General features: G+C 50.3%; 1 protein-coding gene across 2 annotated transcripts in view; it reads left to right on the top strand.

Moving 5' to 3' along the window:
• Window positions 1–17,123, top strand: part of pola2 (polymerase (DNA directed), alpha 2) — a 73,402-nt gene extending 56,279 nt beyond the window's left edge. For both annotated transcript variants that reach the window (XM_085976339.1, XM_085976340.1), the window contains 3 exons: window positions 14,004–14,063; window positions 14,961–15,087; window positions 16,649–17,123. In XM_085976339.1, the coding sequence (XP_085832465.1) occupies window positions 14,004–14,063; window positions 14,961–15,087; window positions 16,649–16,798 (337 nt within the window). In that variant the 3' untranslated portion in view covers window positions 16,799–17,123. The remainder of the gene's footprint in view (window positions 1–14,003; window positions 14,064–14,960; window positions 15,088–16,648) is intronic.
• Window positions 17,124–27,237: the final 10,114 nt, after the last annotated feature.

A 27,237-nucleotide genomic window follows, 5' to 3' on the forward strand; every position in this document is an offset into this window, starting at 1 on the left:
AAGAGAGAGATAATAGGGACAAGGCATCAAAGGTGGTGGTGAGGGTGTGGTTGAGCAGATCAGTAGCTGCAGAAATGTTGTGAGTGGAGGGACAAAGGCTGGACAGTTGGGATTTCATAAGAGCAGTTGGGAGGGAGTTTTGTCCAGGGGCGGACACGGAAGGAAGTAGGGTTTGGGTGGGGGGGGGGTGGAAGGGCGATGGGGGTGGAGAGCGATACGAGGAAGTGGTCAGAGATGGCCTTCTCTGCGATTGACACGATGGGAGTAGCGAGGCCACGCGAGATGGCAAGGTCGAGGGGGTGGCTGTGAATATGGAGCTTACATGGAGGGAGAGATTAAGGAAGGATAGGGGGCTAGTGAGCTCAGAGGAGAGAGAGCATCATGTCCTGGAATAGGGCTTGAACACACAACCTGCTAACTCAATGCGACCAGCTGAGCCAAGTGACACTTGATGTACATAAAGAATGCACATTCTGTTCATTGAGCGAAGTGGGAGCTCGATTACCCGCCATAGTGGAAGGACTCGGCAGATAATCGGGAGAGACCTTCATCTGAACGTGATGTGAGTTTGAAGCTTCTATTTGGACAACCTAGTGAAAGAAAGACTCGCATTTCTCCCGCGCCTTTCACCACCTCCGGACGTCCCAAAGTGCTTTACAGCCAATTAAGTACTTTTTTTGAAGTGTAGTCACTGTTGTAATGTGGGAAACGCAGCAGCCAATTTGTGCACAGCAAGCTCCCACAAACAGCAATGTGATAATGACCAGATCATCTGTTTTAGTGATGTTGGTTGAGGGATAAATATTGGGCCCAGGACACCGGGGAGAAATCCCCCTGCTCTTCTTCCAATAGTGGCCGTGGGAGCTTTTACATCCAGCTGAGAGGGCAGACAGGGCCTCGGTTTAGCGTCTCATCCGGCAGACGGCACCTCTGACTCGATCAGCAGTTTGTTGTCTCCAGGTGTAATCTGTTTCCTCCTGTACCTCGGTGTGGGAGCCACTTCAGAGGCTCGCAGAGATACCGAGCTCGGGCAACTGAGGGAGAGAGACGAGATACCGAGCTCGGGTAACTGAGGGAGAGAGAGAGATACCGAGCTCGGTACTGAGGAGAGAGAGATCGCGGGTAACTGAGAGAGAGATACCGAGCCGGACTGAGAGAGAGAGAGATACCGAGCTCGGGTAACTGAGGGAGAGAGAGAGACCGAGGTAACTGAGGGAGAGAGAGAGATACCGAGCTCGGGTAACTGAGGAGAGAGAGAGACCGAGCTCGGTAACTGAGGGAGAGAGAGATACCGAGCTCGGGTAACTGAGGGAGAGAGAGAGATACCGAGCTCGGGTAACTGAGAGAGAGAGAGATACCGAGCTCGGGTAACTGAGGGAGAGAGAGAGAGATACCGAGCTCGGGTAACTGAGGGAGAGAGAGAGAGATACCGAGCTCGGGTAACTGAGGGAGAGAGAGAGATACCGAGCTCGGGTAACTGAGGGAGAGAGAGAGATACCGAGCTCGGGTAACTGAGGAGAGAGAGAGATACCGAGCTCGGGTAACTGAGGGAGAGACGAGAGAGATACCGAGCTCGGGTAACTGAGGGAGAGAGAGAGATACCGAGCTCGGTAACTGAGGGAGAGAGAGAGATACCGAGCTCGGGTAACTGAGGGAGAGCGAGAGATACCGAGCTCGGGTAACTGAGGGAGAGAGAGAGATACCGAGCTCGGGTAACTGAGGGAGAGAGAGAGATACCGAGCTCGGGTAACTGAGGGAGAGAGAGAGATACCGAGCTCGGGTAACTGAGGGAGAGAGAGAGATACCGAGCTCGGGTAACTGAGGGAGAGAGAGAGATACCGAGCTCGGGTAACTGAGGGAGAGAGAGAGATACCGAGCTCGGGTAACTGAGGGAGAGAGAGAGAGATACCGAGCTCGGGTAACTGAGGGGGAGAGAGAGATACCGAGCTCGGGTAACTGAGGGAGAGAGAGAGAGATACCGAGCTCGGGTAACTGAGGGAGAGAGAGAGAGATACCGAGCTCGGGTAACTGAGGGAGAGAGAGAGATACCGAGCTCGGGTAACTGAGGGAGAGAGAGAGATACCGAGCTCGGGTAACTGAGGGAGAGCGAGAGATACCGAGCTCGGGTAACTGAGGGAGAGAGAGAGATACCGAGCTCGGGTAACTGAGGGAGAGAGAGAGATACCGAGCTCGGGTAACTGAGGGAGAGAGAGAGAGATACCGAGCTCGGGTAACTGAGGGAGAGAGAGAGAGATACCGAGCTCGGGTAACTGAGGGAGAGAGAGAGAGATACCGAGCTCTGGTAACTGAGGGAGAGAGAGAGAGATACCGAGCTCGGGTAACTGAGGGAGAGAGAGAGAGATACCGAGCTCGGGTAACTGAGGGAGAGAGAGAGCGATACCGAGCTCTGGTAACTGAGGGAGAGAGAGAGAGATACCGAGCTCGGGTAACTGAGGGGGAGAGAGAGATACCGAGCTCGGGTAACTGAGGGAGAGAGAGAGAGATACCGAGCTCGGGTAACTGAGGGAGAGCGAGAGATACCGAGCTCGGGTAACTGAGGGAGAGCGAGAGATACCGAGCTCGGGTAACTGAGGGAGAGAGAGAGATACCGAGCTCGGGTAACTGAGGGAGAGAGAGAGAGATACCGAGCTCAGGTAACTGAGGGAGAGAGAGAGAGATACCGAGCTCGGGTAACTGAGGGAGAGAGAGAGATACCGAGCTCGGGCAACTGAGGGAGAGAGAGAGAGAGATACCGAGCTCGGGTAACTGAGGGAGAGAGAGAGATACCGAGCTCGGGTAACTGAGGGAGAGAGAGAGATACCGAGCTCGGGTAACTGAGGGAGAGAGAGAGAGAGATACCGAGCTCGGGTAACTGAGGGAGAGAGAGAGAGATACCGAGCTCGGGTAACTGAGGGAGAGAGAGAGAGAGATACCGAGCTCGGGTAACTGAGGGAGAGAGAGAGATACCGAGCTCGGGTAACTGAGGGAGAGAGAGAGAGATACCGAGCTCGGGTAACTGAGGGAGAGAGAGAGAGATACCGAGCTCGGGCAACTGAGGGAGAGAGAGAGAGATACCGAGCTCGGGCAACTGAGGGAGAGAGAGAGAGATACCGAGCTCGGGTAACTGAGGGAGAGAGAGAGATACCGAGCTCGGGTAACTGAGGGAGAGAGAGAGATACCGAGCTCGGGCAACTGAGGGAGAGAGAGAGAGATACCGAGCTCGGGTAACTGAGGGAGAGAGAGAGAGATACCGAGCTCGGGCAACTGAGGGAGAGAGAGAGAGATACCGAGCTCGGGTAACTGAGGGAGAGAGAGAGATACCGAGCTCGGGTAACTGAGGGAGAGAGAGAGATACCGAGCTCGGGCAACTGAGGGAGAGAGAGAGAGATACCGAGCTCGGGTAACTGAGGGAGAGCGAGAGATACCGAGCTCGGGTAACTGAGGGAGAGAGAGAGATACCGAGCTCGGGCAACTGAGGGAGAGAGAGAGAGATACCGAGCTCGGGTAACTGAGGGAGAGAGAGAGATACCGAGCTCGGGCAACTGAGGGAGAGAGAGAGAGATACCGAGCTCGGGTAACTGAGGGAGAGCGAGAGATACCGAGCTCGGGTAACTGAGGGAGAGAGAGAGATACCGAGCTCGGGTAACTGAGGGAGAGAGAGAGAGATACCGAGCTCGGGTAACTGAGGGAGAGAGAGAGAGATACCGAGCTCGGGTAACTGAGGGAGAGAGAGAGAGATACCGAGCTCGGGTAACTGAGGGAGAGCGAGAGATACCGAGCTCGGGTAACTGAGGGAGAGAGAGAGAGATACCGAGCTCGGGTAACTGAGGGAGAGAGAGAGATACCGAGCTCGGGCAACTGAGGGAGAGAGAGAGAGAGATACCGAGCTCGGGCAACTGAGGGAGAGCGAGAGAGATACCGAGCTCGGGCAACTGAGGGAGAGAGAGAGATACCGAGCTCGGGCAACTGAGGGAGAGAGAGAGAGAGATACCGAGCTCGGGCAACTGAGGGAGAGCGAGAGAGATACCGAGCTCGGGCAACTGAGGGAGAGAGAGAGAGAGATACCGAGCTCGGGCAACTGAGGGAGAGAGAGAGAGATACCGAGCTCGGGTAACTGAGGGAGAGCGAGAGATACCGAGCTCGGGCAACTGAGGGAGAGAGAGAGATACCGAGCTCGGGTAACTGAGGGAGAGCGAGAGATACCGAGCTCGGGCAACTGAGGGAGAGCGAGAGATACCGAGCTCGGGCAACTGAGGGAGAGAGAGAGATACCGAGCTCGGGTAACTGAGGGAGAGCGAGAGATACCGAGCTCGGGTAACTGAGGGAGAGAGAGAGAGATACCGAGCTCGGGTAACTGAGGGAGAGAGAGAGAGATACCGAGCTCGGGTAACTGAGGGGGAGAGAGAGAGATACCGAGCTCGGGTAACTGAGGGGGAGAGAGAGATACCGAGCTCGGGTAACTGAGGGAGAGAGAGAGAGATACCGAGCTCGGGTAACTGAGGGAGAGAGAGAGAGATACCGAGCTCGGGTAACTGAGGGAGAGAGAGAGATACCGAGCTCGGGTAACTGAGGGCGAGAGAGAGATACCGAGCTCGGGTAACTGAGGGCGAGAGAGAGATACCGAGCTCGGGTAACTGAGGGAGAGAGAGAGATACCGAGCTCGGGTAACTGAGGGAGAGAGAGAGAGATACCGAGCTCGGGTAACTGAGGGAGAGAGAGAGATACCGAGCTCAGGTAACTGAGGGAGAGAGAGAGAGATACCGAGCTCGGGTAACTGAGGGAGAGAGAGAGATACCGAGCTCGGGTAACTGAGGGAGAGAGAGAGATACCGAGCTCGGGTAACTGAGGGAGAGAGAGAGATACCGAGCTCGGGTAACTGAGGGAGAGCGAGAGATACCGAGCTCGGGTAACTGAGGGAGAGCGAGAGATACCGAGCTCGGGTAACTGAGGGGGAGAGAGAGAGATACCGAGCTCGGGTAACTGAGGGAGAGAGAGAGAGATACCGAGCTCGGGTAACTGAGGGAGAGAGAGAGAGATACCGAGCTCGGGTAACTGAGGGAGAGAGAGAGAGATACCGAGCTCGGGTAACTGAGGGAGAGCGAGAGATACCGAGCTCGGGTAACTGAGGGAGAGAGAGAGAGATACCGAGCTCTGGTAACTGAGGGAGAGAGAGAGAGAGATACCGAGCTCGGGCAACTGAGGGAGAGAGAGAGAGATACCGAGCTCGGGTAACTGAGGGAGAGAGAGAGAGATACCGAGCTCGGGTAACTGAGGGAGAGAGAGAGATACCGAGCTCTGGTAACTGAGGGAGAGAGAGAGAGATACCGAGCTCGGGTAACTGAGGGAGAGAGAGAGATACCGAGCTCGGGTAACTGAGGGAGAGAGAGAGATACCGAGCTCGGGTAACTGAGGGAGAGAGAGAGAGATACCGAGCTCGGGTAACTGAGGGAGAGCGAGAGATACCGAGCTCGGGTAACTGAGGGAGAGAGAGAGATACCGAGCTCTGGTAACTGAGGGAGAGAGAGAGAGAGATACCGAGCTCGGGTAACTGAGGGAGAGAGAGAGAGATACCGAGCTCGGGTAACTGAGGGAGAGAGAGAGATACCGAGCTCGGGTAACTGAGGGAGAGCGAGAGATACCGAGCTCGGGTAACTGAGGGAGAGAGAGAGATACCGAGCTCGGGTAACTGAGGGAGAGAGAGAGAGATACCGAGCTCGGGTAACTGAGGGAGAGAGAGAGAGATACCGAGCTCGGGTAACTGAGGGAGAGAGAGAGATACCGAGCTCAGGTAACTGAGAGAGAGATACCGAGCTCGGGTAACTGAGGGAGAGAGAGAGAGATACCGAGCTCGGGTAACTGAGGGAGAGAGAGAGATACCGAGCTCGGGTAACTGAGGGAGAGAGAGAGAGATACCGAGCTCGGGTAACTGAGGGAGAGCGAGAGATACCGAGCTCGGGTAACTGAGGGAGAGAGAGAGATACCGAGCTCTGGTAACTGAGGGAGAGAGAGAGAGATACCGAGCTCGGGTAACTGAGGGAGAGAGAGAGAGATACCGAGCTCGGGTAACTGAGGGGGAGAGAGAGAGATACCGAGCTCGGGTAACTGAGGGAGAGAGAGAGAGAGATACCGAGCTCGGGTAACTGAGGGAGAGAGAGAGAGATACCGAGCTCGGGTAACTGAGGGAGAGAGAGAGATACCGAGCTCGGGTAACTGAGGGAGAGAGAGAGATACCGAGCTCAGGTAACTGAGGGGGAGAGAGAGAGATACCGAGCTCGGGTAACTGAGGGAGAGAGAGAGATACCGAGCTCAGGTAACTGAGGGAGAGAGAGAGAGATACCGAGCTCGGGTAACTGAGGGAGAGAGAGAGATACCGAGCTCGGGTAACTGAGGGAGAGAGAGAGAGATACCGAGCTCGGGTAACTGAGGGAGAGAGAGAGATACCGAGCTCGGGTAACTGAGGGAGAGAGAGAGATACCGAGCTCGGGTAACTGAGGGGGAGAGAGAGATACCGAGCTCGGGTAACTGAGGGAGAGAGAGAGAGATACCGAGCTCGGGTAACTGAGGGAGAGAGAGAGAGATACCGAGCTCGGGTAACTGAGGGAGAGAGAGAGATACCGAGCTCGGGTAACTGAGGGAGAGAGAGAGAGATACCGAGCTCGGGTAACTGAGGGAGAGAGAGAGATACCGAGCTCGGGTAACTGAGGGAGAGAGAGAGAGAGACACCGAGCTCGGGTAACTGAGGGAGAGAGAGAGAGATACCGAGCTCGGGTAACTGAGGGAGAGAGAGAGAGATACCGAGCTCGGGTAACTGAGGGAGAGAGAGAGATACCGAGCTCGGGTAACTGAGGGAGAGAGAGCGATACCGAGCTCGGGTAACTGAGGGAGAGAGAGAGAGATACCGAGCTCGGGTAACTGAGGGAGAGAGAGAGAGATACCGAGCTCGGGTAACTGAGGGAGAGAGAGAGAGATACCGAGCTCGGGTAACTGAGGGAGAGAGAGAGATACCGAGCTCGGGTAACTGAGGGAGAGAGAGAGAGATACCGAGCTCGGGTAACTGAGGGAGAGAGAGAGAGATACCGAGCTCTGGTAACTGAGGGAGAGAGAGAGAGATACCGAGCTCGGGTAACTGAGGGAGAGAGAGAGATACCGAGCTCGGGTAACTGAGGGAGAGAGAGAGATACCGAGCTCGGGTAACTGAGGGAGAGAGAGAGAGATACCGAGCTCGGGTAACTGAGGGAGAGCGAGAGATACCGAGCTCGGGTAACTGAGGGAGAGAGAGAGATACCGAGCTCTGGTAACTGAGGGAGAGAGAGAGAGATACCGAGCTCGGGTAACTGAGGGAGAGAGAGAGAGATACCGAGCTCGGGTAACTGAGGGGGAGAGAGAGAGATACCGAGCTCGGGTAACTGAGGGAGAGAGAGAGAGAGATACCGAGCTCGGGTAACTGAGGGAGAGAGAGAGAGATACCGAGCTCGGGTAACTGAGGGAGAGAGAGAGATACCGAGCTCGGGTAACTGAGGGAGAGCGAGAGATACCGAGCTCGGGTAACTGAGGGAGAGAGAGAGATACCGAGCTCGGGTAACTGAGGGAGAGAGAGAGAGATACCGAGCTCGGGTAACTGAGGGAGAGAGAGAGAGATACCGAGCTCGGGTAACTGAGGGAGAGAGAGAGATACCGAGCTCAGGTAACTGAGAGAGAGATACCGAGCTCGGGTAACTGAGGGAGAGAGAGAGAGATACCGAGCTCGGGTAACTGAGGGAGAGAGAGAGATACCGAGCTCGGGTAACTGAGGGAGAGAGAGAGAGATACCGAGCTCGGGTAACTGAGGGAGAGCGAGAGATACCGAGCTCGGGTAACTGAGGGAGAGAGAGAGATACCGAGCTCTGGTAACTGAGGGAGAGAGAGAGAGATACCGAGCTCGGGTAACTGAGGGAGAGAGAGAGAGATACCGAGCTCGGGTAACTGAGGGGGAGAGAGAGAGATACCGAGCTCGGGTAACTGAGGGAGAGAGAGAGAGAGATACCGAGCTCGGGTAACTGAGGGAGAGAGAGAGAGATACCGAGCTCGGGTAACTGAGGGAGAGAGAGAGATACCGAGCTCGGGTAACTGAGGGAGAGAGAGAGATACCGAGCTCAGGTAACTGAGGGGGAGAGAGAGAGATACCGAGCTCGGGTAACTGAGGGAGAGAGAGAGATACCGAGCTCAGGTAACTGAGGGAGAGAGAGAGAGATACCGAGCTCGGGTAACTGAGGGAGAGAGAGAGATACCGAGCTCGGGTAACTGAGGGAGAGAGAGAGATACCGAGCTCGGGTAACTGAGGGAGAGAGAGAGATACCGAGCTCGGGTAACTGAGGGGGAGAGAGAGATACCGAGCTCGGGTAACTGAGGGAGAGAGAGAGAGATACCGAGCTCGGGTAACTGAGGGAGAGAGAGAGAGATACCGAGCTCGGGTAACTGAGGGAGAGAGAGAGATACCGAGCTCGGGTAACTGAGGGAGAGAGAGAGAGATACCGAGCTCGGGTAACTGAGGGAGAGAGAGAGAGATACCGAGCTCGGGTAACTGAGGGAGAGAGATACCGAGCTCGGGTAACTGAGGGAGAGAGAGAGAGATACCGAGCTCGGGTAACTGAGGAGAGAGAGAGAGATACCGAGCTCGGGTAACTGAGGGAGAGAGAGAGATACCGAGCTCGGGTAACTGAGGGAGAGAGAGAGAGATACCGAGCTCGGGTAACTGAGGGAGAGAGAGAGAGATACCGAGCTCGGGTAACTGAGGGAGAGAGATACCGAGCTCGGGTAACTGAGGGAGAGAGAGAGATACCGAGCTCGGGTAACTGAGGGAGAGAGAGCGATACCGAGCTCGGGTAACTGAGGGAGAGAGAGAGAGATACCGAGCTCGGGTAACTGAGGGAGAGAGAGAGAGATACCGAGCTCGGGTAACTGAGGGGGAGAGAGAGAGATACCGAGCTCGGGTAACTGAGGGGGAGAGAGAGATACTGAGCTCGGGTAACTGAGGGAGAGAGAGAGAGATACCGAGCTCGGGTAACTGAGGGAGAGAGAGAGATACCGAGCTCGGGTAACTGAGGGAGAGAGAGAGATACCGAGCTCGGGTAACTGAGGGAGAGAGAGAGATACCGAGCTCGGGTAACTGAGGGAGAGAGAGAGATACCGAGCTCGGGTAACTGAGGGAGAGAGAGAGAGATACCGAGCTCGGGTAACTGAGGGAGAGAGAGAGATACCGAGCTCGGGTAACTGAGGGAGAGAGAGCGATACCGAGCTCGGGTAACTGAGGGAGAGAGAGAGAGATACCGAGCTCGGGTAACTGAGGGCGAGAGAGAGATACCGAGCTCGGGTAACTGAGGGAGAGAGAGAGATACCGAGCTCGGGTAACTGAGGGAGAGAGAGAGATACCGAGCTCGGGTAACTGAGGGAGAGAGAGAGATACCGAGCTCGGGTAACTGAGGGAGAGAGAGAGATACCGAGCTCGGGTAACTGAGGGAGAGAGAGCGATACCGAGCTCGGGTAACTGAGGGAGAGAGAGAGATACCGAGCTCGGGTAACTGAGGGGGGAGAGAGAGAGATACCGAGCTCGGGTAACTGAGGGAGAGAGAGAGATACCGAGCTCAGGTAACTGAGGGAGAGAGAGAGAGATACCGAGCTCGGGTAACTGAGGGGGAGCGAGAGATACCGAGCTCGGGTAACTGAGGGAGAGAGAGAGAGAGATACCGAGCTCGGGTAACTGAGGGAGAGAGAGATACCGAGCTCGGGTAACTGAGGGAGAGAGAGAGATACCGAGCTCAGGTAACTGAGGGAGAGAGAGAGAGATACCGAGCTCGGGTAACTGAGGGAGAGAGAGAGAGATACCGAGCTCGGGTAACTGAGGGAGGGAGAGAGAGAGATACCGAGCTCAGGTAACTGAGGGAGAGAGAGAGAGATACCGAGCTCGGGTAACTGAGGGAGAGAGAGAGATACCGAGCTCAGGTAACTGAGGGAGAGAGAGAGATACCAAGCTCGGGTAACTGAGGGAGAGAGAGAGATACCGAGCTCGGGTAACTGAGGGGGAGAGAGAGAAAGATACCGAGCTCGGGTAACTGAGGGAGAGAGAGAGAGATACCGAGCTCGGGTAACTGAGAGAGAGAGATGAAAACAGCTCCTGCAGCTCTGTCGAAGCCTGGGTCTGTACATTGTCAATGGTAGGTTATTGGGAGCCTTCCTAGGAAGATCCACCTATTGCTCACCTCTTGGCTTCAGCACCGTAGACTATATGATTACAGATCTAGACCCATCCTCTTTCAGAACATTCACAGTCAAACCACAAACAACACTGTCAGACCACAGTCAAATTACTGCATATCTTGAAAGGACAGAAACAACCAACACAGAAACACAACCCAGTAAACTATACAACATTAAAAAATCCTACAGATGGGCCAAAAACAGCATGGAAAAATACCAGAAAGCAATTAGCAACCAAACAACTCAAGCTCTCTTGGACACCTTTCTGGAAAATACATACACACACAATAAAGAAGGCGTAAACCGGGCAGTGAATAACCTAAATAATATTTTTGATAATTTGGCATCAATGTCAAACTTGAAAGTTCGCAAGAACAAACCCAAAACAAAAAACTACGAAAAATGGCTTGACTCCGATTGCCAGAACATGAGGAAAAAACTCAGAAAAATATCAAACCAAAAACACAGACAACCAGAAAATGAGGAATTATGCCTTACTTATTGTCAGGCACTAACACAATACAAAAACACACTCAGAACCAAGAAAGAGCAGTATATTAAGAATACACTCATCTCCATTGAGGAATCCATTGATTCCAATTGTTTCTGGGACAACTGGAATACATTACACAAAAAACAACACGACGAATTGGCCATTCAAAACGGAGACACATGGGAAAACCATTTTGAAAAATTATACCAGAAAAACACACTAAGCCCAGAGCAATACCAAATATGCGAAAAACTGGCAAAGCTAGAATTTGCCATAAAAGATAACCAAAACCCGATAGACCCCATAATATCTGAAAAAGAGCTAATTGAAAAACTCAAGGACCTGCGACCAGGAAAAGCTTGCGGTGCAGACGGCATCCTAAGCGAGATGATTAAACACACGGACGATAAAATGAAATTGGCTATACTGAAACTCTTCAACTTGGTTCTGAGTGTCGGTTACTTCCCTGATATCTGGAACAAAGGACTCATAACGCCCATATACAAAAGTGGGGATAAAGTTGACCCAAATAACTATCGAGGCATCTGTGTAAACAGTAACCTGGGGAAGGTTTTCTGTAGTATCATAAACAAAAGACTTATAAACTTCCTTGAGGAGCACAATGTCTTGAGTAAAAGCCAAATTGGATTCCTGCCAAACTATAGAACATCAGATCATATCTTCACCCTACAGACCCTAATTGACAAACACGTTCATCAAAACAAAAGCAAAATCTACGCATGCTTTATAGATTTCCAGAAGGCTTTCGATTCCATCTGGCACGACGGTCTATTCCTGAAACTTATCGAAAGCGGGGTAGGGGGAAAAACATATGATGTAATTAAATCAATGTATACAAACAACAAATGTGCAGTTAAAATTGGAGACAAACAAACAAAATACTTCCCACAGGGGCGGGGGGGGTGACGCAGGGCTCGCCAATTTCACCAACACTCTTTAATATTTACATAAATGAACTGGCAAAACTACTTGAACAATCTACAGCACCCGGCCTCACCCTATATGAATCCAAGGTTAAATTCCTCCTCTATGCAGACGACCTGGTTCTGCTGTCACCAACTAAGGAGGGTCTACAGCAGAACCTGGATCTGCTGGAGTCGTTCTGTCAGACCTGGGCCCTGACAATAAACCCCCAAAAACCAAAGTCCTTGTGTTCCAGCAAAGATCCAGACATCAGGGACCCAAAATAAATCTCACACTCGGAACAACTAAAATCGAACAAACCACTAACTGCACATACTTGGGCATAAAAATCAGCTCTACGGGAAATTTCAAACTGGCTGTGAATGAACTGAAAGAGAAAGCTAGAAGGGCTTTCTATGCCATTAAAAGATCAATCCAAATAGAAATCCCAATTAGCATTTGGCTCAAAATTTTCAAATCAGTAATTGAACCAATTGCACTCTATGGCAGTGAGGTGTGGGGACCGCTAACACAACAAGAATTTGCAAAATGGGACAAACACCCAATTGAGATCCTACATGCAGAATTCTGTAAAAGTATCCTCCAGACTCAAAGGAAAACCGTAAACAATGCATGCAGGGCAGAACTAGGCCAATATCCACTAATAATTACTATCCAAAAAAGAGCCACCAAATTTTGGAAACACCTAAAAATGAGCAACCCCCACTGCTATCATTACGAAGCCTTGAAATGCCAAGAGAGGACCATAAAGAAGAACACCCTCAGTCAACTAGTCCTGGGACTCAGTGAAGCAACTACTAACAATAACCAGCCCCAGGACAGTGACATCGTAGCACAGAGAATTCGACCCAACACAATTGTCACTAAGCAAAAGGAAAAATACCTGTCATATTGGGCAGAAACAACAAAAACCCAAAGCAAACTCAATTGCTACTTGGCCCTAAACAGACAATACAACATGGCTGATTACCTGACCATGGTAAAGGATAGCAAACTGAGAAAAACCTTGACCTTGAACATAGCCTGGCGATCGAAAAAGGCAGACACAGGCAGACCAGGCTGCCAAGAGAGGACAGGATATGCTCTCACTGCAGTCAGGGAGTGGTGGAGACAGAGATGCACTTCCTCACAGCTTGTGGAAAATATCAGGGCATCAGGGAGAATTTCTACCAAAAATTCTCACAAATATGCCCTGAATTCAGAAATTTGAATGACGACCAAAAACTCCCATACCTACTAGGGGAAGAGAGAAACTGTGTAACACTAGCGGCACACTATGTTACAGCTTGCCATAAACAGAGGGACAACCGGTAAACCTAAGAAAAGAGTATATACAAATTATACGAATGTATATTTATACACTCGGATATATCTGTTTATACACTGTACGAATAGATCTGCGTTTATGTGTTCAACCATAAATGTATTTCGATGCTTTGGCAACATAAGATGTAACTTGTCATGCCAATAAAGCGATTTGAATTGAATTGAATTGAATTGGGAGAGAGAGAGATACCGAGCTCGGGTAACTGAGGGGGAGAGATGCCAAGCTCGGGTAACTGAGGGAGAGAGATGCCGAGCTCAGCGCGAGAGCGCTCTGAGGCTCACGGATGCACCAAGAATGTGTACTGAGCTATTATTTCCCTTGCAGCCTTCATAGTTCTCTCTCCTGCGCAGATGAAGTTCCACACGTCCTTTCTCCTCGCAGTTTGAATATTTGGTCAGCACCTCACTTGGACAGTGTTCCTGAATTTGGGAAATCATTGAGGGGGAAGCACTGTACTACACAAATTACAGTTGCCATATACAACTGCCAGCACACGGTGGTAGAACAGGTTATAGGGATTCTAGAAATGAAGAAAGGCTTGGAAAAATGGAGGGTGTTAGTTGTAACAGAAGGTTAAGAAGGGATCTAATGGAGGTTTTCAAGACTTTGGTAAGGTTTGAGGGGGCCACTATGAAAGATTGGTACCGATGGGCACGGACTCATCACTAGCACAATAACGGGGGACGTTCGAAGAATATTTGTCACTGCAAGGGCTATTACATGGAATGCTTCACAAGTGGCTACTGAGGCAGAGACTGTAACCTTCACTTAAAAGGGAATTGCATATGTATTTGATAAGGAAGAATTTAAAAGGACACAGGAAATGGGATTAGAGTTGGCAGCTCCATCAGAGCGCGAGCATCGAATGTTTCTTGTGCTGGCATGCCCATGATTCCCGGCCATCACATTTATTCTTTGTGAGGTTATGTTGTGGTCTTATGTTTATAAACATGCGGAGCCAGTGACTCATTTACCCGCTGACATTGTGCATCTTTCCATCTTCAGTCCTCCAGGCGGATCGGACCGATTTACAAGAATTCTCAAGCACATTCTGACCCAGAGAAGGTGAGAGAATCATTTTTAGCCTCTCCCCTCCACCGCCCCCCCCCGCCGAAGGTGCTGATTGCTGTTCGGATTACAGGCCTTCCTGCCCTCCAGTACCTAACCCCAAATGCCCATGCTTTGGAGTGTGAGCCTGGACAGTGAGTGTGGGCTCCTCCTGTCCTCACGCCCCCACATCCATTGCAGGGGTCACAGGCTGTTAGTGGGAGTGGGAACCTTGTGCGAATCAGGCCCTTTCTCCACCGTCGCCACAGCTGACAATACAGCCCAAGGGACCTGTGGCTCTGACAGTAAAGATGGAATGGTCTCTGTTCCATCACAGTGGAGCCCGAATGAGATGGCCTTTGCTCTCTTTCTCCCGACCCCTCTGTGATTTACCAAGTTTTTGGAGGGGTTGGCTGAACCTCCGGTGGTACGGCACAGAGCCTACTGGTAGTGCCGCAAATTCTGCCTTGCCAGAGAACTGCTAGCTCCATGCAGGCACGTGGGAACATCATCAGCTCCAAGTCACGCACACCATCCCGACTTGGACATATATCGGGTGTTCCTTCACCGTCGCTGGGTCAAAATCCTGGAACTCCCTCCCTAACAGCACTGTGGGAGCACCTTCACCACACAGACTGCAGCGGTTCAAGAAGGCGGCTCACCACCACCTTCTCAAGGGCAACTAGGGATGGGCAATAAATGCTGGGCCTCGCCAGCGACGCCCACATCCCGAGAATGAATAGAGAGAAAGACTGGGGATTTTACCTAGGACCTTATTGTCTGAATGTCGTAGTGGTGAACCTGGGGTTGCATTTGCCTACGAGCCTGGTGGTGGAGCTTGAATTTGTGTTCAACGAAGGATGCTGAATATTTGGTTGACATCGCTATGTTCCTTTTCTCCCCCCACTTCCACAGTTACTATCCTCTCTACCCACCTGCGGAAGAGATGAACATAGACTACGAGTGTTTCCAGCTGTACGCACAGGTCCCCGTTACTCCAGATGTTTTAATCGTGCCCTCGGAGCTGCGCTATTTCGTTAAGGTGAGCAGCAACTGCCCGAATCTGTCGAATGAACGCGTGGTGCAGTCCGATTGTTTATACCACAGCTGAAATAATAAAGCAGGAAGAGGTGTAGAGTTGGTTAGACACTGACCTTTTACCTCCGGGTTCAAAACCAGCCTGATCTTCTCCTGTCGGCTGGCTGGCTCCACGGGACGTGAATCTGTCAGCCTCAGCCCAGGATACACAGCGCGACATTGCCCTTAATTCAGCAATCTCACAGCGAGACTATCGGATGGCTGGAAAGGTGTCACACGGGTGCAGGAGGGCCCATTGAGGTTGGGACAAAGGAGAGGGAGTTTTACAGGATGGGTTTTTTTTATTCATTGATGGGATGTGGGCATCGCTGGCTGGCTAGGCCTGCATTTAGTGCCCATCCCTAATTGCCCTTGAGAAGATGGTGGTGAGCCGCCTTCTTGAGTGGCTTGCTCGGCCATTTCAGAGGGCATTAAGAGTCAACCACATTGCTGTGGGTCTGGAGTCACATGTAAGCCAGACCAGGTCAGGGCGGCAGATTTCCTTCCCTAAAGGACATTAGTGAGCCAGATGGGTTTTTGCAACAATCGACAATGGTATCATGGTCGCCGTTACTAAGACTAACATTTAATTCCAGAATTGAATTTAAATTCCACCAGCTGCCGTGGTGGGATTTGAACCCATATTCTCAGAGCATTTGACTGAGCCTCTGGCTTACTAGTCTAGTGACATAGCCACTACGCCACCGCCTCAGTGCATTTGATCTCATCCTGCCACCTGAAGTTTACAACCAGTTACTACTGCCCTCTGATTGATTAATCGCGGCAGCTGCAATTACCTGGCTGTGCCTGTTGAAAAGGCACCGGCCAACTTCGCAGTGAAACGTCAGAACTGTGCTCCAGACCCCAGTGCTGTTGGAGAGCTGCTCGTTTCTGTCAAAAAGTCTTATAACAGAAAAAAAGACTTGCATTTCTATAGCCCCTTTCATGACCACAGGACGTCCCAAAGCGCTTTACAACCAATGAAGTACTTTTTGACGTGTAGTCACGGTTGCAGTGTAGGAAACACGGCAGCCAATTTGTGCACAGCAAGGTCCCACGGGAGGACTCTTCTTTTCGAATAGTGGCTGTGGGACCTATTGCGTCCACCTGAGAGGGCAGACGGGGCTTCGGGTTTAGAAACATAGAAGATAGGAGCAGGAGTAGGCCATTCGGCCCCTCGAGCCTGCTCCGCCATTCAATGCGATCATGGCTGATCATCCAAACTCAGTACCCTGTCCCTGCTTTCTCCCCATATCCCTTGATCCCCTTAGCCTTAAGAAATATACAGTGCCGGTGTGGGTCAGGTTGCCCTCGGAAGAGACTTGAACTCCAAGCCAAGAATCGTGGCTTGACGTTTTGCAAGGGAGTTTCAGTTTTGTGTTTACCCTAGCTCGGTCACTTGGAGGAAGGAAGGAAGGTGAATGCTACCCATGGGATGCATGGATACGTTGGGCTGGCGGGAGGCGCTAACTGAGAACGCACTTTGTTAATCTCTGGCGGTCACCTTGTGCTTTATCCAACACCAGGATGTCCTGGGCTGCATCTGCATCAACCCCGGGAGGTTAACCAAGGGTCAGGTTGGTGGGACCTACGGGCGCCTGTTTGTGCAGAAACGGAGTAGCGAGGAGGTGGATCGGCAGACTCCCTGCGTGGCCGCCCAAGTGGTGAAAATCTGATCCTCCCAAGGCGTGTGGACCCTCGCACCTACGGTCCAGAATGTGGGCAGATACCAGAGTCGCACAAGGACAACCAGACACGTTTTACTGAGAGGCACCTTGTGAGGCTGGGGGTTGCTGGTGGGATTTTTCTCTGGACCCTTCCAGCCTTGCGCTGAGATTTCATTCGAGATCAGACTGGCACTTCATTTGCCTGATGCAAAGTACTTGTTGAAGCAAGACCACATTCACCCTGCAGCATTTCTTCATCTCTCTCTCTCTCTCTCTCTCCCTCCTTATGTGGGGCACTGTGGTTTATTCATGTAAATAAAATGATTTAATTCTTCCCATTTCACACAGAAATCACAGAAACCCCACAGTGCAGATAGAGGCCATTTTGGCCCATCGAGCCTGCACCGACACATATCCCACCTGATCCCCGTAACCCCTACACCAACACATATCCCACCCTATCCCCATAACCCCACGTATTTAACCCCCCTAACACTAAGGGTCAATTTATCATAGCCAATCAACCTAACCCGCACATCTTTGGACTGTGGGAGGAAACCGGAGCACCCGGAGGAAACCCACGCAAACACGGGGAGAATGTGCAAACTCCACACAGACAGTCACCCGAGGCCAGATTCGAACCCGGGTCCCTGGCGCTGTGAGGCAACAGTGCTAACCACTATGCCACCGTGCTGCTGGGTTCCACGGAGCTTAAGTTTTAATTTCATGAGTCAAGCGGTGAGCTCATGTCTCGTCTGCCAAGTGACGAACGCCTTGCTGTCAGTAAACAGTCCAATCCCAAGGAGGATAGGAGAAACACCTGCTCCCAACGTGTACCTCCTGCCATATGGTTATGGAGTGGCATCCATGCTGAGGCGAGAGAAATCTGAAGCCGCCAGCAACAACTTGCATTTATACAGCGATTGTAACACGGTAAGATGTCCCAAGGCTCTGTTGTAATCTGACCCCAAGCCACCTGAGATGTTAGGTCAGGTAACCAAAAGCTGGGTCAAAGAGGTAGGTTTTAAGGAGCATCTTAAAGGAAGAGAGAGAGGCGGAGAGGGTTAAGGAGAATTCCAGAGTTTAGGGCCTAGATGGCTGAAGGCACGGCCGCCAATGGCGGGGTGAAGGAAGTGGAGGATGCACAAGAGGCCAGAGTTGGAGGAACGCAGAAATCTTGGAGGGTTGTAGGGCTGGAGAAGGTTACAGAACTGGGGGGGGGTGGTGGAGTTTGAAGCCCCTCGAGCCTGCTCTGCCATTCAATAAGATCATGGCTGATCATCGACCTCAACTCCACTTTCCCGCCCGATCCCCATATCCCTCGATTCCCCCAGAGTCCAAAAATCAATCTATCTCAGCCTTGAATATTCTCAACGACTGAGCCTCCACAGCCCTCTGGGGCAGAGAATTCCAAAGATTCACCGCCCTCTGAGTGAAGAAATTTCTCCTCATCTCAGTCCTAAATGGCCGACCCCTTATCCTGAGACTGTGACCCCTGGTTCGAGACTCCCCAGCCAGGGGAAACATCCTCCCTGCATCTACCCTGTCAATCCCCCTCAGAATCTTGTATGTTTCAATGAGATCACCTCCAAGAAACCGGTAAATCTGCCCATGGTAAGTGTATGTGTGCGGAATGTTAACAGAAGCACAGACTGTGTTGGCTCCTCGCCACGTGGAGTGAAGGGACAGGATCAAGCTCGTGATCCCCTATGCTCTGGTAACCGCCTCTCCCTCTCCCTCCCGCCGCCCCCCCCCCCCCCCCCCCCCCACCACCACCAAGTAGGCCACCCTCACCAGCAGAGAGGGCGGCAACTGATGGCATTAGCAAATTAGCCAGCTGCCTGGTCTGCGGAAGGTGTAAGAATACCCTTGAATGCTTGGCTGGTGTGCGAGGGTACGTCAATGACATCCCATTGTTGGCCCAGCACTAGCTTCACACAGGAACCATATTAGAACTTGGATTTATGTACCGCTTCATCACAGCTTCAAGCTTTACTGTGGGTGGATTACTTTGAAGTGCGGTCACTATTATTTAGAGGAGAAACGCGACGGCCAATTCGCACACAACAAACGATCAGCGTGCTCTTGGTGGTGTTGGCTGAGGGACGACTATAGGCCAGGATACCAGGAGAGCTCTTTCAATAGTGCAGCGGGATCTTTAACATTCACCTGAGTTTGTCTGGCAACGACGGAGGGAAACCAGACCGCAAAATAGAGGAGGGGGGAAGTAAAGGAAAGCTGGTTCAGAAATAGGTAGAACAAACCACACAAGCCGAATCTGCAGACCTCAGTGCCTCAAACTTGCTGCCAAGTGTTCTTTTTTTAATATATATAAATACCAGCCTATCTTCTGTGGCGTTGCTCATTGTAAGGACATGCATTCATATAGCGCCCAGGTGAGCAAAACCCAGTCCGGGAGATTGCCCGGACCAACGGTCCAACTCTGACCTCTTGCACATCCTTGTTTCAGATAGACAGCCTAAAATATTACTTCTGAAAACTCCCAGTGGTGGAGAGCTTTGGGAACCCAAAGGCCCAAAGTCACCTTTTTTCCTCCCGAGCTCGCTCCACACGTCCTGTCTCAAATTACCCATATACTGCAATCCCAAAATGTTCTTTTCTATCATCAAATAACTACAACAGTACTTAGTGTTACGAAAAGGTTCTGATTAAATATGCATAAATGCAGGACTTTTATTCCGATCCTTCCCCCCAAACTTGATTACGGGTGCAGTCTTTTCCGAGCCTGTTGCTTATATTAACTTGTTTTGTGGGTTTTCGAGGCACATAAGTGAAACAAATATAATAATGAATAATCAGCATGGATTTCAAAAGGGAAAATCTTGCTTGACCAACCTCATTGAATTCTTTGAAGAGGTAACAGAGAGAGTAGACAAGAGTAATGTAGTAGAGGTAATGGGCTCGAATTTCCAAGCCCCTTGGAGGCGGGAGTGGTGGGATAATTGCAGAATCGAGGGGCACGAACCCATCCCACCCCAACCCGCCTCCGTGCCAATGTCCCAGGAGGTGGGTATCCGACCTGTGCTGGGAGCCGCCTCCCCGAGGCGGGAAGGGGATTAGTGCCAATTAACTGCCTGTTAACAGGCAGTTTTTTGCCTAATCCCTATTTTTAGCCCTGAAGTGTGGGCTTCCCGACAGCGCCGAACCACGCCAAGTTAGCGAGGCGGACCGTCGGTCTGAAGGGGTTGGAGGGGTCGAGATGTCCGTTGTGCAGGTGAGTGATGGGTGCAAGTGTGTGAGGTAAGTGTAAAGTGTTTTAATAAGTTTTACTTACCTTTACTTTCTCCTGCAGGCTTCCTTCCTTCAGTTCTCGGGAGTCCCTCAGCTCACCGGCACGGAAAGCAGAATGGTCGCTGAAATGTCAAAATCTGCAGTATTCTGCTTTCTGGTCTGGAGAGATCTCTAACTGAGTCTGAGTGGAAGGACTCAAGTTAGAAGACAGATTGTCAGTGTTTGACAGCTTCACAGAGCTGTCAAATGCTGATTTTTCATCTGTCAAAAGCTCTTGACAGATGAAATGTCAATCGGTGACGTCACCAGTAACCAGGCGTCCCTTAATTGGCCTGCTGAGCCCGCTGGGCGGGCTTAACAAGGTCAATCAAGGGAAAGTAGCGTGAGTTGGCCACAAGTCGATGGAGGCGGGACTACAACCCAAAAAGTGGGAGTCCCGCCTCCATCACGTCCCCAGTGACAAAATCCAGCCCAATATATCTAGATTTCCAAAAGGCCTTCGATAAGGAACCACATAATAGACTAACGAATAAGGTCAGAGCATGCAGAGTCTGGGGACAAGTAGCGGAATGGAAAGCTAGCTGGCTGCAAGATAGAGAGTAGGGGTAAAGGGTAGCTATTCAGAGTGGTAAAAGGCAGGAAGTGGGGTCTCACAAGGAGCAGTGCTGGGACCACTGTTGTTCACAATTTATATTAATGGTTTAGACTTCGGAATCAAGAACACAATTTCTAAATTTGCAGACAACACCAAATTGGGAGAGAGAGTCAACACTGAGGAGGACTGCAACAAATTACAGGAAGACGTTAATAAACTTGCAGAATGGGCATATAATTGGCAAATGAATTTCAACACTGATAAATGTGAGATTACATTTTGGTAAGAAAAATAAAGCGGTCATATATTAAAATAAGAATCTAAATGGGGTCGAGGAGCAAAGGGATCTGGGAGTACAAATACACAAATCACTAAAAGTATCGACACAGGTTAACAAGGCCATGAAACAAGCAAACCAAGCACTCGGGTTTATTTCTAGAGGGATAGAATTGAAAAGTAGTGGAGTTATGCTAAACCTGTATCGAACCTTGGTTAGACCGCACTTGGCGCACTGTGTACAGTTCTGGTCACCGTATTATAAAAAGGATATAGAGGCACTGGAGAGGGTGCAGAGAGGTTTTACAAGGATGATACCAGAAATGCGAGGATACACCTATCAGGAAAGGATGAACAGGCTGGGTCGCTTCTCTTGAAAAGAGAAGACTGAGGGGTGACCTAACAGAGGTCTTTAAAATCATGAAAGGTTTCGACACAGTGGATACAGAGAGAATATTTCCACTTGTGGGGAAGAGCATAACTAGAGGCCGTCAATATAAGATAGTCACCAAGAAATCAAATGGGGAATTCAGGGGAAACTTCTTTACCCAGAGAGTGGGGAGAATGTGGAACTCGCTCCCACAGGGAGTGGTTGAAGCAAATAGCGTCGATACATTTAAGGGGAAGCTGGATAAACACATGAGGGAGAAAGGAATAGAAGGTTATGCAGATGAGGAAGGATGGGAGGAGGCTCGAGTGGAGCATAAACGTGGAGTGGTTGGGCCGAATGGCCTGTTTCTGTGCTGTATATTCTATGTAAAATGCAGGTACTGTAGCCATTTAGAATCCATTACAAATAGTCAATACAAATTGAACAAAGTTTCAAAGCCCAAAGTTTCATTAGGTACAGATGTAACATTCAGTATTTGCTAAATAAACTAACTGCTGATGACTTTTATTGTTCTTCTGGCAATGTTATCTCATGGGGAAAAAAATGGGAAGACTTCATGCTTTACCTTGTTTTGATGATTTTAACACAGAGTCTGGTGACTTCCAACTCCTGGAGATGGTTTCCCAGATGTTTCAGTCGTGTCTGTGCCTCCCCATCGCTGGGCAGTGGGAGGGAGTGCAGCTTGCAAAGCCCTGAATCCTAGCACGACGTGTGAGTTACACCAACCCAAATCATTTCGGAGCATTCTTGGCATGGCTGCACGCTGGAAGACACAGCCTGTTCCTTCTGTTGAGCCTCTTAGCTGGCGGTGATTGTTCTGGTAAGTCCAGTGAGCTGGAGCCCTAGCCTTCTCAGAGAGGTATAGGCCTCCAATGAAAAACACTTTCGACAGGGAAAATGCTGCTGTGCACAGGTAAGTTTAACCACTTCCTTGCAAACGTTGAGAGTTTTCCTCTCTCTTTATTACGTTGCAAACCTTATTTCCAGTCGGACGTTTCTCGGCTCGTGAGAGTTCAAGATGACGGCCAAAAGAATTTTCAATGAATATCTGAAGCAATCTCATTTGTAGCTTTGGCCGATCATTAGTGCTTATTTTTTAGAAGGTCACACACTTGTTTTACCCACTTCGGATTGGTGAGTTGTGGTTTGTCGCTGTCCGGTGCGAACGTGACAGAGGTTTTACATAAAGTGTGCCGAACAGAACAGGTGCTGGATGTTTAACAGTTCATAATTTAAAAGATATCTTGTTATTTCACTCTTTTGAGGAAGAGCGGGGGGGTGGAATTCTCCCCGATGCCCTGGCGCCAATATTTATCCCTCAATCAATATCACTAAAAAAAAACATAATATGGTCATTTATCACATTGCTGTTTGTGGGATCTTGCTGTGCGCAAATTGGCTGCTGCATTTCTCACATTACAACAGTGACCACACTTTAAAAGTACTTCATTGGCTGTGAAGTGCTTTGGGACGTCCTGAGATGGCGAGAGGCGCAGTAGAAATGCGAGATCGTTTGTTCTCCCAGTTAAGCAGCGCCTCGATTTCAAAATTCTCATCCTTTGTTTTCAAATCCCTCCATGGCCTCGCCCCTCCCTATCTCTGTAATCTCCTCCAGACCCACAACCCCCCACCCCCCGAGATATCGGCACTCTAATTCTGCCCTCTTGAGCATCCCTGATTATAATCGCTCCACCTTTGGTGGCCGGGCCTTCTGTTGCCTGAGCCCTAAGCTCTGGAATTCCCTCCCTAAACCTCTCCGCCTCGCTCTCCTCCTTTAAGACGCTCCTTAAAACCGACCTCTTTGACCAAGCTTTTGGTCGCCTGCCCTAATTTCTCTTTGTGGATCGGTGTCAAATTTGTTGTCTTAAAATACTCCCATGCAGTGCCTTGAGATGTTTTACTACGTTAAAGGCGCTATATAAATACAAGTTGTTGTTGTTGTCTGCCCTTTGATTTGTGCGGGCTTTTGAAGGCCGGAATCCTCGATCTGGAAGCCTTGTGGCCCGCAGGCTCTCACTAAGATCACACATACCTCCCCCTGGGTGAGGGACAGGGAGGCTGCCAAAGGCTGTGGAAGCCGTACCCAAGGGCAGAGGAGGGGGAATAAATTATAAAAATACAACAAACTGAAGGAATGAGGAATTCAGCCGCTGGGGAGCTAACTGGGAATCTGCGCTATATCCTAAATGAATGTTTTATGGCCTTGGGATAGTTGCCATCTGGAATTTTTGAAATCTAACTCATTGTTATGGAATATTTCTTAACTCCCTAAAGGGGCGATTTTAAGTATTTGGAAAAGTTGACTTCATTTTCAGACTTTTTTTGTATTAAATTTCTCAGCCTGCAAAAAAAAAAAGCACCATCCCGTTACTTGAACCTCTCCTACACCATACAGAAACTAGTGAAACCTATGATTGAATGAAGTTACGGGGGGGACAATGAACCACAGCTATCGCCTCAGGTTTTCAGCCTATGAACCCGACACTTTTTTCCTCCCCTACTATAACCAAGGCTCCATCTGCCCCCTCAGGTGGATGTAAAAGATCCCACGGCCACTATTTCGAAGAAGAGCAGGGGGAGTTCTCCCCGGTGTCCTGGGGCCAATATTTATCCCTCAACCAACATCACCAAAAACAGATGATCTGGTCATTATCACTTTGCTGTTTGTGGGATCTTGCTGTGTGCAAATTGGCTGCCGTGTTTCCTACATTACAACAGTGACTGACTACACTTTAAAAGCACTTCATTAGCTGTGAAGTGCTTTGGGACGTCCTGAGCCCATGAAAGGCGCTGTATAAAATGGGAGTTCTGTTGGTGTGCAACAGTGGGTGACGGTCGTTACCCTGACCGACACAATCCGTACTCTTCCAAGGTTAGGGGATGTCTCACTGTAAGTACTGCAGTGCGTCTCACACTGAGCATGTGGTGCTAAATACATCAGTTGGCCCAGTGAGCCTTCCAAAGCTGCAGCACAGGCAAGTGATTCAGATGAAACCTTAGACTGCGGGCCGTGTAGCCCGAGCACTTTATATAGAGACATCTGAACCTTGCGGTTGTGTTGCAGCTTTTAGCTCACTGCAGCCACCTGTTACCCTGCCAGAATCATATAGAATATTGAATTTGGGGTTTCCTCAGGAGGTCGAGTCCGTCAATGTCTAACGGAATTCAGGAACCTGCGGTGATGGAGGCTGCAGTGGGTTTTGATGTGTGACCGGGGAAGCGTGATAAGAGTTAATGTAAGTCGTTCTTTTTTTTGTGTTGTATGAATTGAAACATTTTCCCTAACCCCTCGAGTGTAGAAGATTAAGGGGTGATCTGATCGAGGTGTTTGAGATGATTAAAGGATTCGATCGGGTCGAGAGAGAGAAACTATTTCCTCTGGTGGGGGGAGTCCAGAACAAGGGGGCAGAACCTTCAAATTAGAGCCAGGCCGTTCAGGGGTGATGTCAGGAAGCACTTCTTCACACAAAGGGTGGTGGAAATCTGGAACTCTCTCCCCCAAAAAGCTGTTGAGGCTGGGGGTCAATTGGAGCTTTCAAAACTGAGATGGAGAGATTTTTGTTGGGTGAGGGTTACGGAACCAAGGCGGGTCGATGGAGTCCTTGGACCCCAGCTATTCACAATATATGTTAATGATCTAGACAAGGGAACTAGATGTAATATCTCCAAATTTGCAGACGACACAAAGCTGGGTGGGCGTGTGTGCTGTGAGGAGGATGCCGAGAAACGCCAGGATGATTTGGACAGGTTGGGTGATTGGGCAGAAGCATGGCAGATGCAATATAACGTGGATAAATGTGAGGTTATCCACTTTGGTGTCAAAAACAGGAAGGCAGATTATTATCTGAATGGCAATAGATTGGGAGAAGGGGAAGTGCAACAAGACCTGGGTGTCCTTGTGCACCAGTCGCTGAAGGTAAGCATGCAGGTGCAGCAGGCGGTTAAGAAGGCAAATGGTATGTTGGCCTGCGTAGCGAGAGGGTTTGAGTACAGGAGCAAGGATGTCGTGCTGCAGTTGTACAGGGCTTTGGTGAGACCACATCTTGAGTATTGTGTGCAGTTTTGGTCACCTTATCTGAGGAAGGATGTTCTTGCTATGGAGGGAGTTCAGCGAAGATTCACCAGGCTGATACCTGGGATGGCAGGAATGACGTATGAGGAGTGTTGTGTATGTAACCTGTTCCACCTTAAGAGAGCTTAAGCCTGTTCCACCTTAAGAGATGTACTACTTTCTCAGGCTGCTGTAGACGTAATACCGGGTGTGAACACACCGGTATATAAGCACTGTGCAGTAATCTTGTATTCAGTGTAGTCCCTACCTCCAACCAGTAAAGACCTGTTTTATTGTTACTGATTAAGTCTGAGTATTAATTACTTGAACAACTCACAGACTTAACACTGGCGACGAGTCAGGTTCTTACCCTGCTGCAGTTATTCCACGGCGGTTGAAGAGAGGTTTCAAACCTCACCACTCACCACCCCACTGGAAGCGACAGGCATTAGGACCCTGAAGCCTCCATCAGCTTGTGAACCGGAGTAGAAGACAGGACTGGGGAAGGGAGAGGTACAGGGCGATAGCGATCGGCAGATAAGGGCCGGGCCGCTTCGAAGTGAGGGGCGCAGCCGGGCCATCGATCGCAACCACCGATAAGGGCCGCACTCGGGCTGAAAGGCGCAGCGTCGGCAGACACTGAAGGCGCGAGAGCCGCGGTGAAAAGCGCGGGCCATCGATCGCGGCGGAGATAAGGGCCGCACTCGGGGCTGAAGGGAGACGGCGTCGGGGGACGGGTGAAGACCGCCAAGCGCGGGAAAACCGCCATTTTGTGGGCGGAGGACGACGGCAAGAGCGGGAAGCCGCCATCTTGGATAGCAGTAATAAAAAAAAAATCTGAGAAATTGCAAATCTGATAAAGTACTACAATGCCTAAACACGGGAATATTAGCAACTTTGATAGTGACATCGAAGATTGGGCCATATATGTTGAAAGAGTAAAAAATTATTGTAAGGCCAATAAAATTCGTGACCAAGATAAAACTCTAACATTATTAAATTTAATGGGTGCGAAGACATACGGGCAATTGAAACACCTGTTATCACCAGATGAACCGGCGGATAAGACGTTCGATGAGATTGTTACTGCCCTGAAAGATCATCTAAACCCCACGCCGCTGATGCTAGCGGAACGATTTAAATTTTACGACAGAAGGCAGCTACAGCATGAAAGCAATGCTGAATATTTGCTGGAATTGCGTAAATTAGCGAAATATTGCCAGTTTGGAACGGGACTGACAGATGCACTACGAGACAAATTTGTGTGTGGTTTATTTAAACAGGATACACAAAAGCGACTGCTCGAGGAGAATGAGCTGACGCTTGAGAAGGCGGTCACTATGGCAGCAGCACACGAAGCCGCAGCGAGAGGCACGGCAGTAATGCAGCTACGGTCACCGGAGCTCAGTGCACACAAATTGGGTGTGAGTTCTGTTAAATGTTATCGTTGTGGAAAGAAAACGCATGATCAGAACCAGTGTTGGTTTAAAAACCAAGAATGCAGAACATGTGGTAAGCTTGGACATATAGCTAGAGTATGCAGGTCAGGGAAGAAGACCAGCAACAAGAAGTCACCGCAAGGGAAATACGCAAAGGTACACAAGGTGGCCGAACAGGAGTCCGATTCAGACGCTAGCGGTAATGAACTGGCTGGCTTAAGCAGTATTGAACTGGCTAGCTTAAGGGTACTCAACGTTGGTAAGGGTGCAGACCTCCAGACAATTTGGGTTACTCTTCAGATAGGAGTCCAAGTAAAAATGGAATTGGACACTGGATCGGCATTGTCGGTCATGAATAAGAAAGATTACAGAAGGTTATTCCAACATATTCCCCTACAGGATACGGAGATTATATTGACAACCTACACGGGGCAGAGAGTGTAC

The sequence above is a fragment of the Somniosus microcephalus genome, unplaced genomic scaffold, assembly GCF_052327205.1.
Source record: "Somniosus microcephalus isolate GS21.2 unplaced genomic scaffold, FLI_Smic_1.0 unresolved_chr2, whole genome shotgun sequence".
Lineage (NCBI taxonomy): Eukaryota > Metazoa > Chordata > Chondrichthyes > Squaliformes > Somniosidae > Somniosus > Somniosus microcephalus.